At 38.5% G+C, this 12,683-nt stretch overlaps 1 protein-coding gene across 5 annotated transcripts in view; it reads left to right on the forward strand.

Moving 5' to 3' along the window:
* The window catches only part of NEMP2 (nuclear envelope integral membrane protein 2), a 114,472-nt gene extending 102,384 nt beyond the window's left edge, over nucleotides 1-12,088 (forward strand). For 4 of the 5 annotated variants that reach the window (XM_033111863.1, XM_033111864.1, XM_033111865.1 and 1 more), the window contains 7 exons: nucleotides 643-865; nucleotides 989-1,061; nucleotides 2,137-2,230; nucleotides 3,023-3,137; nucleotides 5,307-5,532; nucleotides 8,665-8,841; nucleotides 9,831-12,088. In XM_033111863.1, the coding sequence (XP_032967754.1) occupies nucleotides 643-865; nucleotides 989-1,061; nucleotides 2,137-2,230; nucleotides 3,023-3,137; nucleotides 5,307-5,532; nucleotides 8,665-8,841; nucleotides 9,831-9,954 (1,032 nt within the window). In that variant the 3' untranslated portion in view covers nucleotides 9,955-12,088. The remainder of the gene's footprint in view (nucleotides 1-642; nucleotides 866-988; nucleotides 1,062-2,136; nucleotides 2,231-3,022; nucleotides 3,138-5,306; nucleotides 5,533-8,664; nucleotides 8,842-9,830) is intronic. The other variant, XM_033111862.1, reaches the window with a different exon arrangement.
* Nucleotides 12,089-12,683: the final 595 nt, after the last annotated feature.

The raw sequence follows: 12,683 nt of genomic DNA on the forward strand, positions 1-12,683 counted from the left end.
TCACCTGGTGCCAGAGAGTCAAAGCTAGTGCCCTCACTACCCTTTTCCAAGCTTGCCTTAGTCTTGGACAAAGAAAAGAAATAGAGAGGGTCAGACAAAGGCAGCGGCAGAGTGGTCACTTAATGATAACTGTGTTGTCACAGTCTGCTTGGCACTGTAGCTAGGGCTTTGTTGTGAGACTTGAGTAGGACGTGCGGTTGGGTTCTGGTCCTTCTTCAGGAGGCATGGTGAGAGGAGCTGGAATCACATCTGGTCACCTGATCCAGAAGAAGGGCTCACTTTTTCTCAGTCACAGTAAAAAATGGTAGAGATATAAATCCTATTCTCATTATGTTTATAACCAGATAGTTGCCACCGATTACTTTCTATCTCATCTGTTTTCACATGTCCCTTGGCCACAGTAACCTGCCAGAAGAGGGAGTTATGTCAACCACAACTCATGGGAACTAACATCCACTTTCAAAAGTGTCTGTGCTCCAGTGTGTGTAGGTCTGTCTCTGGCGTCAGAACAATACCACGTACATAGGAGTGTGCTTTACTCGACCAGTCTTGGGGTCTCTGTACTCCTCTGCTTATGCTTTTAAGAAGCTTTTAAGAAGTTTTAAACTTGTGTTTATGGAGTTGCTCATTGTTATTTTATAGGTGACAATGACCAGTTCCAGCCTGCTCAGCGTCGTATATATCACAGAAAGATACAATTGCCAGTATCCAGAAACCGTTCTATCTTTAATCAAATGTGTGATTCATAAATTTTGGACACCGAAGGAGTCTAATGAAATAACCATAATCATCAATCCATACGGGGAGACTGCGTGCTTCTCTGTGAAGCCAGTCAAGAATTATACAATACGCGTGAATCGAAACAGTAAGTCTGTTTTTGTTATACTTGACTTTCTGGGTTCCGTTTTTCTGGAGTGACGTTTCAGTATGTTGACTTTCCTCTCTATTCACTAACACTACATTGACACAAAATCTTTGTTTTTTCCAGTTGTAGATTTCAAACTCTTCCTTGTGTTTGTGGCAGGCATTTTCCTCTTCTTCTATGCAAAGACCTTGAGTCAGTAAGTATTCATTTTTACTTTCTTAACTTTGTGAATCAGAGTGTAGGACATTTTTGATGCTATGCTAAATATTCCCACACTAGTTTGTAGTTCTTGCTTTAGGTTTTGCAAACAATAGGTCTGAAGATCATGCTTTAAAAGCCCTTAAAACCAGTAAATTATTTGTATAGTGTATAAATATTACAGAGTGCTTTCACATGCATTATTGTGTATTACATATTAATATACATTATTTTATTTGATTCTGTTACAACTATGTGCGTTCTGTATTATTGTTCTCATTTTATAGATGAGAAAACATCTATCATCACATGGCTAGTTCTGGCCCTGGCTGAGATTTATACTCAGGTTTTCTGATGACAGATGCCTTCCTGTCTCTTACATTCAGGTTACCTCCTAGATTTGTGGCCCTGATACAGAAGGTTGAATTTAAACAAATATCTGAAAAACATATTATCCTGGTATTTGGTTTCTTATAATTTTGCATGTGAAAAACAAATCTTTCCAATAATATTTTACTTCTACTTCTTAGCTTACTCTTCTTAACATCATTCATTTTTGAGCTTTTTCTTGTGTTTAATGTCATCCATGGTCCTTATAAACTGGATGTTGCTTATATAGCTTGAAGAGTAAAGCTTGGACTCAAAGAAGCTGGGCTGAAAGCCTGAATACTCCAGTTAGCAGATACTAACTTGGGGAAGGTCTTTAACTTCTTGGTGCCTTAGTTTCCTCCCTTGTAAAATTTAGACACAGATAACTGTTTCATAGGGCTGTTGTGAACGCATGTAAAGCTCTCAGACAAGGGGCTGCTACATGATAGGTGCTCAATAATTATTGATGGATCAGATTCTGAACGGAAGATAACTGAGACATTCTGTTTTGAGTTAGTGGCAAGCTACTTACTATAAATTTCAAAGAGATACTTCATTTTTAAGAGTATAGGATGTAATGGAAGCTGCCATCTGAGGTTTTCTTCTTAGTATTCTTTATGGCTACTGTCGTCAAGTTAAACATGATTTTAATACTGAAAGTGCAACTTGGCTTTTAAATGGCTTTTATCTGCTTGTCTTGACAGAAGCCCTGCTTTTTATTATTCTTCGGGGACTGTGCTAGGTATTCTAATGACATTAGTCTTTTTCCTGCTGCTGGTGAAAAGGTTAATTCCTAAGGTAGGTATACTATGCAAATGAATAAAAAATGGAAATTAGGAATTTTATAAAATTGATCCAATTAATTCACCTTGATTATTACATTTCCTAATTCAAACTGTATTTCTACATTGCATAAACTGGCTTTAAAATATCCCATTTTCTAGAGATTCCATTTTTATTTGCTACTATATGTAGGCTTAAATATTTAGTCTTGGTGATACTTTGTACTTGAGAGACTTTTATTTTCCCGGTAATGTGTTTTTCTTACCAGTGAAAAAGAGCTGCTTGCATGCTAAGTGAATATTTCTTTTATCTCGGCATAGCTGAGAATTCTCATGATGCTGAACCATCAGAGCTTTGAATAAACAGCATTGCTGCATCGGGGGATTTCTTCGTTATTAATAGTTCCCTGGAACAGAATGCCCTGCTCTTAGTTCATGATAATAATGTTGCGGTTACTCTGGTTAAAGCTTGCTATGCCAGCATTATTTTGAGATAAATTTATTCTTTAGAACAGTGCTTCTCCAGCTTTAATGTACATACAAGTCACCTGAGGATCTTGCTGAAATGCAGATTCTGATTCAGGGGTCTCTGGTGAGGCCCGAGACTCTGTATTCCAGCAAGCTCCCAGGTGATATCAAAGCTGCTGACTCATAGACCAGTCTCACCTTAAGTGAGACTCCAGAGAATATTGAATGGACTTCAGTGCAGTTTGATGTAGAAGTGTCTCATAAAAAGGCTGTGTTTACTTCTATTTTTATGAGAGTCGATGAACCAAAAACTGTGTCATTTATTTTCTTCCACACACAGTATAGCACCTTTTGGGCTTTAATGGTTGGTTGTTGGTTTGCTTCAGTTTATGTGGTGTGCCTACTGATGGAAGATCTGAAATGGCTGTGGTATGAAAACAGAATATATATATTAGGTAGGTAAATTTTTTAAAACTACATTCTATTATTGGCAAAGCTGGAAAGTACAACTGGAGGTCTTCTTTTGACACGTTTCTCTCCAACATCTAAATTTTCATTTTGAACTAAGAAGTGCTGTTAAAAAACAATATTTTATTCCCCCAGTTGGTGATTTTAGTTCATTCGATCTCATTTTGGACTATTTCCCTATGACATCCTTCTTAGTTTTGTATACCAAAGATCGAAAAACTATTTGCTTCTGCTGGCTGCATATGGTTTTGAATTGTGTTTAAGCTCTGACCACATCTAACTTTAATGAAAACAATTCTATGAAATGTAGCTCTTTATGTCTTTTTCATGATATACGAGGTCAGACAATTAAGTTTGAGAACTCATCCTAGAAAAAGTGCTGAATATCACTCCAGTCACCTTTGAAGTACTCCCCTTGGGAAGCTATGCACCGACACCAATACCTAGTCTACCCTTCAAAGCAATTTTGAAACTCTTTTTCTGGAATGGCCATCAGAGCTGTTGTCATATTACCCTCGATGTCCTGAGTGTCATCAAAATGTCCTTTATTTTGATGGACATTTGAAGGAAAAATATCCAATATTTCCTTTATCTTTGGGTAAAGAAAGAAGTCATTGGGGGCCAGATCAGGTGAGTAGGGAGGGTGTTCCAATACAGTTATTTGTTTACTGGCTAAAAACTCCCTCACAGACAGTGCCATGTGAGCTGGTGCATTGTCCTGATGCAAGAGCCTTGAATTGTTGGTGAAAAATTCAGGTCGCCTAACTTTTTCATGCAGCCTTTTCAGCACTTCGAAATAATAAAATTGGTTAACTGTCCAGTTGGTACAAATTCATAATGAATAATCCCTCTGATATCAAAAAAATTTAGCAATATCATTGCAAGAAGTTCGCGAAGTTAGTTGTCAGACCTCGTTTTCAGTATGAAAGATGAGAAATCCTAAATATAAATGGTATTTCATTTTTAAGAGTATAGGAAAACTTGACTTTCAGAAGCAGAGAGGCTACTAAGAAATCACTTGTTCTTCTAATTTCATGTAACCAAAAAACTCCCAACTTTTTCTAATTGTTTAATTGGAAAATAATGGAGAATGGGAGAACTGATTTTCTTCTAACTTCTAACCCCAAATTTTTCACATAAATTCTTCCACCCAAAATAAAAGCAATAAATTTTTTGTTTCACTTTAAGATTTTGTTTTTAGCTCATTTTTCTTTTGATGCTAAAGTATTTTTAAAGTAAATTACCAATATCATGGTAAGTTCCCCTAAGTATTTCAATAAGCATTTCTAAAAAAACGAGCATTTTCTTGTTTTTAATAGTTATATAACTATTAAAAATTAATAATTATGTAAAATCATCTGTTACCCAGGCCATGTTTAAATTTCCTAAACGTTCTTGATGGTTGGTTTGTATAAGCTAGGCGATAGTGCAGAACCACATTTTGTATCTCTTATGTCCTGTAAGTCTCCTTTAGTTTGTAACAGTTCTTTTTCATCATAGTGATATGCCGAAGAGACCAAGCTAGTCCCATAGAATGTCCCACTTTTTGGATTACTCTGATTATTCGTTTGTGGTATAATTTAAATTTTTCTCTTCTCATTTCCTGTAAACTAGAAACTAGATCTTGAGGCTTGCTTAGAGACAGATGAAACGCTTTTGATGGAATACTTAAGAGGCGACGTGCACTGCACATTGGATCACAATAGGAGACGCAGAATATCTTATCGTCCCTCCATTAGTAGTCCTGAAATAGCACTGGATTATGAGGGTCATAGCCTGATCCCTCCACTGTAAAATGACATTTTCCTTTTGTTACTAGAAAGTAGAAATAAAAGATAGGGTTTGTAGCAGACTGTGACATGCTGAGGCTTATTCCTGACCAAAGCAACCAGAATATTTGCTCTCCTAGGACTCTGGACTAAAAAAATAGACATATGTTATAATAATTTATTATTATTATAAAAGTCTGCCTCGTATCTCACATGGAAGGAATAACTAGACTTAAATGCCCTTTTCAGTTTTACTTCATTGGATAAAGAAAACAGAAATGAAAGTTTTCTGGTATGTTCTTAGCTCTAAGTCGAGGCTCTGGCAGGTTCTTCACATAAATTTTCAAGTTCAGATTTATATTAGTTTACATTCTTCTGCTTTTACAGGCTACGTCTTGATAGTTGGATTTCTCAGCTTTGCTGTTTGTTACAAACATGGGCCCCTTGTTGATGAGAGGAGCGTGAATCTCCTGACATGGACACTGCAGCTCCTTTCCCTGCTTCTGATCTATTACGGGGTCACCGTGCCTCAGTTCGCGTATGCAGTTATGATTCTCATCCTGTTCTCCAGGAATCTGTACTACCCCATGAAAGCCTTCAGTTATATGCAGTGGTACGTATCTTTTCTTTTTCCTCATAAATTTGACATTTTGAGCTCGGGCTTTATTTATCATTTTAGGGAATTTTTTTAGACATATCATCTTTAATCTCATTAACTGCATTTCATCTGGAGTTTTCCTTCTGAGAGGGGGAGGCTGGAGACCTTAAGCATCTCTTTAATCTCCATTGCAGTCTTTCAGAGTACACCACCCATTACTAGGTAATTATAACTCATCCAGAAGTCACTGAAATCGGTGGCAAAATTGCTTGGGTGCTGGGTTGCCTAAAATTTCTACTTTCATTCTACATTTCCTTTCATTAGGGCCAAACACTACTTTAGAGGTATTTGTTTGCTTATGAAAGAAGAGTTAGGAAACAGAAATGAATCATAAATGATTGAAAGATATTTATATTTAGGACTGTATTTTTTCTTAGATTTAAAGGCTTAAGCCTTTTGAAAGTGCAGAAAGATGAGGTAACTTCTGTCATCACAGCTTTCTTATGTCTCTCATTCACTGAATCTTAACAGCTGCTTTCAAGTTAGGTACACAGATAAAGGAGATGGTCCCTACCCTTGCGGTGTACTTGTTGAGACACACATACATAATCATATCTTTGAAATGTTAAAATAGGCCAGCGTAGGGAGTATGGCATATAAAGAAAGTTCAGGAAGGTTTCTGATGAATCTTAGTGAATCAAAACAGCCAGATGAATAAATACACAGGAAGGACTTTCCCGACAGAAAGCCCCGTTTGTACCATCGTGAAGCAAGCGAGATGGGCATGAGATGGGTCATAGAGGCATCACTAGGCCGTGCTAAGGAATCTGATCTGATCTTGTATGAGGTGAAGGAGGTAACCATTATGCATTTTAGTCAGTGCCCTCTGACTGCTTTCTAGGCAGGAGTTGTGTGCCCAAATGCTTGGGGCCCTGGCAGGTACTGAGTGAGTGATGCCCAGCGGGGTAAGGCAGTGGGGTGATCAAGACGACTGTGGGAAATTTCATAATGTAGCTTCATCGAAAAGGGGGCAATTACCACTCAGCTTGAGCTGATTGTTGCCATGTGGAAGTATGGGCCCTGCCTTGCCAGATCTTCTGGTTTTCTAAAAAAGCTGGGAATGTGCATTAGAATGTTAGTTCATATGATTTTTAAATGTTGGCAACTATTCCGAAACTAAAAATACATTCAGTAAGCAAAAATCAAAGCTGAGACCTCATCAGGCAGCGGGATTTGGCCCATCTGTGTTGTGGCAGAGGGTGGATGTAATGCGGAGGCTCTGGGGTAGACCAGTCATCAGACATCACAGTGGTCCAGGCAAGAGAGGATGAGTGCTTGGAGTAAGGCAATGAGACCGAGGCTGGAAGAGGGCGTTGATAAATATTTCTCATGTAAGCTTGGCTGTGAGGAAGGAGACTGTGGTAACTGGTAGTTACGGATCTGGTGACTCCATGTGTGGCAACATCAGGTTAAAAATACAACAGTGACATGACATAGCCCCTAGGCAGAGGGTGTTGGTTTGGTGAGGCCAAAAGACAGCGGGGCCAGGTTGGAGGAGCTGATGCTGGCTGCTTCTCTGCCCTGGCTCAGAGGCAGACAGTGACTGGGATTCCCAGAGGTCGCTCTGCCAGGAGGCCGCTGACCACTTACCATCCTCCAGGCCTCTGGTCATTTACCAGGCTTGCATCCTGAGGAACCCAGGACACAGTTGTGTCCTCTCTCCCCTTAAATATCCAACTGCCCTGCCAAGAGCAAAGTATGTTCTGTCACCTGCACGGTGGTTCATTCATGCAGTGGCTGTGCATTCCATTAATACAAACATAACAATCGAAATGTATTATAACTTCCTCAACTTTTTATTTTGCTAGTGAATAAGTCTATGAAGAACCAGGAGATAAAGCAGGAACTATAGGTTAAATAATATACCAGAGAAATAATACCTTAATTTGTAGAGTACTTTCTAGTTTGCAAAGAGCTGTTTGAGTATATTTTAATAATATATGGTAGCTTTTTTTTGATTATCATACTTATTGAACACTTACTGTGGGCCATTCACTGTGTTAAGCATTTACACAAAATATGTCATTTAATCCATACAGTGATCTCATGAGGTAGATATTACAGCTTTTATTTTTTTATATGAGCAAATTGAGGCTCAACTGTTAAGAAATTGCCCCAGTTCACACAGTGGGTGAACCTCAAAGCTAGGACTGTGCCCCGATCTTTTGCTCAGAGGCCAGGGATTTTCAAGTAGGGCGACCAGGCTAGGTGTTTAGAAAAGGAGAAGGATATAATGTCAGTGGTTCAGTAATCCAGCATATCAACCACTAGGCTAGCTTTAAAAGTTAAAAGATTTCTCAGGTCCTAACCTTGAAGAAAATATATATTTAAGACATCTGTTGGTAATTATGATAATTATGATGCTCATTCAGATTTGGGAATCTTGATTAAATTAAAATTAAACTACCCAACAAAATTTTAAAAATCTTAATAATATAACAAATATATTAAAACCTATCATCATTACCATTTTCATGAGATTCTTCCCTTTAAGACTTTCCTGGTTGGAAAAAAATTCCAGTCATGAACCCTTCAGCATGTAGCAAAGGAAGAATTATTATAAATTATTGAATATACCTGACCCTTGTACAATATTTACTCCCTCTCTTTAGGAGTAGTCAGAATCACCGCCACTAGGTGGAGGCGATAGCCCACCAGTCCTCCTTTTCTGTCTAGAACAAGGGGTGAGTGTCCTGCTGGGTCTCCATAAAAGGACATCTCAAAGGCTTGCTTCTGTTAGTGCCCAGGAAAATCAGCAGGCCAAGCATAAAGAAGCCAGACTTTTAATTTTCTGATTGTGTGATTAGAAATCACTGAGGAAGAAAAATACAACATACTTATTGGAAATTGATCCTCAAATGCCTTAGGACATTATTTTGGATGGTCTCCAGAAAAGCAGAAATGTTGGGTCCAAACCATGTTCCAAGTACCTCGGTTACAATAACAACAATAAAAAGATGTATAGTGTGATATAAAGGAAATTAATAAGTATTACTATTACTGTCAAAGAAATGTCAAAATCTGAAGGGTTGAATTGAATGATCAGACATGGCCAGGAATCTAGCAACCCAGTACCACATGTCTTAGGAAAATGAAGAAATGGTTTACATCAGAAAAGCTGGCAGTTTCGTATCTTACTGAAGATGAATACAGGGAACAAGCTGATGCTGAAACAACCAGTGCTCTGGAGGAACTGCGCCAAGCCTGCCGCAGACCCGACTTCCCGTCGTGGCTGGCCATCTCCAGACTGCAGACTCCAAAAAAGTAAGCCCTGGGCAGCTACTTGGACCACAACTCGGGTTAGAATTATTGGGAAAATACTATAGTGGTTTAGTACAGATATTTCAGATTAAAAACAGACTCCTTCCTTGGATAACGTGGTGTGGCGGCTGTCAGAGGTTCTTCTTCTGACTTGCACAGTAGAACTGCTAATGTCAGAATAAATATTGATCTGATGTAGGATTTCCAGGTGGGAATTCCCGCCCGTTCTCAGGAATTTTTTTCACTTTCCCATTCCCGAATCCCAAAAAAAGTTGGTCAGGAAATCGGGCAAATCGGCTCCTTGAACCCAGGTGGTTGGTAGTATCAGCCGTCACTTTGTGGAAACGATTCATCGTGAACAGAAAACAGTTTATATCTCGGGATGCGGGAACAGGAAAGCGGAAAAAAAATCCTGAGAACGGGTGGGAATTCCCGCCTGGAAACTCTTAATCTGATGTGTTTTACCGGGAAGGCCATAAATACAGCTTTCGTATGAGAAGGAGAAAGGTGGCACGGGATGTGTCATCTGCTGCTCATTCTCCTGATGTGGGAAATAACTTCTAAAGCTCACCAAGAAAGGCATCACTGCCCCTACATCTTTTCCCTCACTGCTTTCTCGTCTTCATAGCTTTATTCAAATAACAATCAATGCACTCAAATTAAAGATTGAAGGGGGGGGGAAGTATGACACTAAAATAATGAATAAATAATAAATCTAAACTAAGAAGAGAGGAGTTAGGAAACAGCATTGGGTATGTTTAGCAGCCCTCAGTGTGTGTAAGTCTGGCGCCCACTTCTCTACCCTTTCCATGAATATCTGGAAAAGGGTCATATAAGCCATTCCCGTTTTTACACCCACCATGTCAGTGCCATTCTGTATTGCCACAAAGTGCAATTTAATGAAAGAGGATGCATGGTAAGGGAACATGTTCAAATAAACCTTTCTGTGATAACATTAACTTTATTTAAAACAAACAAACAAAACTTAATAGGTTTGCAGAATTTGTTCTTGGAGGAAGCCACTTGTCTCCTGAAGAAATGAGTCTTCATGAAGAACAGTACGGCCTTGGGGGTGCCTTCTTGGAAGAACAGCTCTTTAACCTGAGTACTTCCTGACAGTCTACCGCACATGCACTTCCTTCTGGACACGGAAGTGGTTAAAGGGCAAGGAGCCTGTTAAAGTTGTTCTAGGGACCAGTGACAAAGGCATTTGCTATGGAGAAAAATCAGATTGCACTGGAAAGGAAAACTAAACTCTATTGAAGATAACTGATCACTCTTGGCCAGTTCTGCTATTTATTGTACTGTAGGTGGCCACCAAGATCCTATGGCAGTATCCCAACTTTGCCTGAATGAAGACTTTCATTAGGAACAAGGGAATTCTGTTGATCTTCAAGGGGCCAGTAAGTATGAACCGGTGCTTCGCCAACAAAAGGGCCTTAAATCCTTTTAATCCCCAGAGCCTGTGTCAAAAGACTGCATTGCTCTTCCTGTATGTTATTCATAAAGGTGCTGGCAGAGACCTGAGATATGCGGGACCAGTGTTTTCCAAAGTACAGTCCACAGATGCTTATAGGCATTAGTCATAAAGGGATTCTGGTCAACTAAGATTGATACAAAGTTAAAAAAATGTACCGCAGGACTTCTCAGAACTTTTAATAACACTGACGCACACTGAATCTCCTAAAGAAGAGAAATTGTGTGTAGCAGTTTCGACTCAATTTGACCACAGAACTATTTTTCCTGAGATTAATATTCCTTGGAACACATGTTTGGAAAATGCTCATGATGGAGAAATTGAGGTTCGGGGAGGTCGAATAACATCCAAGACCACAGAGCTATTTAAAGGCAGCACCGGGACTAGACCTTCAGCCCTAGCATTGCCTACGACTCAGGTAGAAGGGACCTTTAGAGGAGAGCCAAGAGATCATCTCCCTACAGCCTCGGGTCTCACAATATTGGTGACTTTATTTTTTAATAATGGCCAGCGAGCTATTTGATAACTGTGACAAAGAAACATTTCCTAAGATTATATTTTAAAGTTTTGAGAAGACTTTTGTAAACATATATAAGGATTAGAAATTAGAATTACTTTCTGTATTTTTTGTATGTTGAAATTGAAGCTATTGAACCTCTTGTGGCATTTTGAGTTGACTGGTCCTTTTTTAAAAGTTGCTTAGTTTTATATGTTTGTAACAATTTCCTACAAAACAGATTTATGATCTTTATTTCCCTATTGAACTCTATTTAAGGGTTTATGGATTTGTGATCTTTCTTACAGAGAATAAATCTTTTCTTGATTCATGATGATAAACTCCAGAGTAAAGTGAGGGATCAGCTGAGCTCTGACCCTGAAGAAAGGCCTAAACATAGGTCTAAGAAAAGATCTGAACATGGCAAAGCAATCTAAGGGTTAAGATGTTGCTAAACTGATTCTCAGTAAGAATCAAACTCAGGCTTTTTTTTTTTTGCTGCGATTGAATCATAATAGAGGCATAAAGGAGGAGGAATCTCAAGAGAGGTTAAGGTGGTCGGATGTGTAGAGAGTTTAGGCACTGTTTTTCCTGGGCCAGATTTAGTAGAGTTGTTTTAAATTGTTGAATAAGAGCATGGCTACCCATTTAAAAATTTCTAGATTGATTTTTAAATATTTCTTCTTTAAGCAGTGTGTGTTTTACAGGTCTCTGTTTTTGCCAGATACCTTTTCCTGTTAGGAGTTTTGCTATTTTTGTGAAATGCACCAAATTCAATCTGTGTTTTCACAGACTCTGATTTTAAAAAATCAAAGAAAGTATCTTTTATTCAGATTTATGATGATGATGTTTTATAAATGTAAACAGTTCTAACATATTTTTGTTATAGCTCAGTCTGATCTTTTTTATGTTTATTGGTGATATATTATAAATGTATCAGATGCGTCAATGGTCGTGCTCACCATGTTCATCTCCCAAGAGGCAGTTTGTGTCCTACAAAATGTGTGTGTGTGAATCGCAGGAAACAGTCCGCTGGAATTCCCAGGGCACATCCCAGCCAAGACAGCTACTGGGTCTCACCTGTGTCAGGGTGAACAGTTGCTGACAATAGAAGGAAGCAGTTTCTAGTGGGCCAAGCTGGGTGTAATCATTACAATAGCCAAAGAACGAAGAAAAGAGCGACAATCTTCCAGGATGTTGTTTTGGGTGTTCAGTTTTAGAAGAAATCATGGATTTGTCATTGTCTGTTATACAAGTACTGTAAAAAGCGAACAATTAAAGGCATTACTTGAAATATATTTGGCATTATTTCTGTTGTGTTCATTTGATTTGGGATCTATTATAGCACTAATCACAATTCTAATCCCCATCAGCAATAATACATACCTTGTTTCCCCAGAAATAAGACCTAGCCTGACCATCAACTCTAATGCATCTTTTGGAGCAAAAATTAATATAAGACCGGGTCTTATATAAGACCTGGTATTGTTTTGTATTGTATAAGACCCGGTCTTATATTAATTTTTGCTCCAAAAGATGCACAAGAGCTGAATGTCCGGCTAGGGCTTATTTTCGGGGAAACATGGTAGATAACTCCCATAACAGATCTTTTACCCCCCTTTCTCCTTTTCTTCTTCTCCCTTCCTCTTTCCTTTCTTTATTTAAAGGCCTTTAAACAGTTTAAATGACCTTCTATAAAACAGCTCTGCTCTTCACAGGTGGTTGAAAGTTGGCTTTGTGCTTCACACCACCAGAGGTGGGCAATTAAGGAACCTAACAGAACCCTTTGTTGTGTTTTTTTTTGTTGTTGTTTTTTCAGGATTTTTAAAATTAGTTTCAGGTGCACAAAACAATGTATTAGCTAGACATTTA

Source organism: Rhinolophus ferrumequinum, chromosome 8 (genome assembly GCF_004115265.2).
Source record: "Rhinolophus ferrumequinum isolate MPI-CBG mRhiFer1 chromosome 8, mRhiFer1_v1.p, whole genome shotgun sequence".
NCBI classification, from domain to species: domain Eukaryota; kingdom Metazoa; phylum Chordata; class Mammalia; order Chiroptera; family Rhinolophidae; genus Rhinolophus; species Rhinolophus ferrumequinum.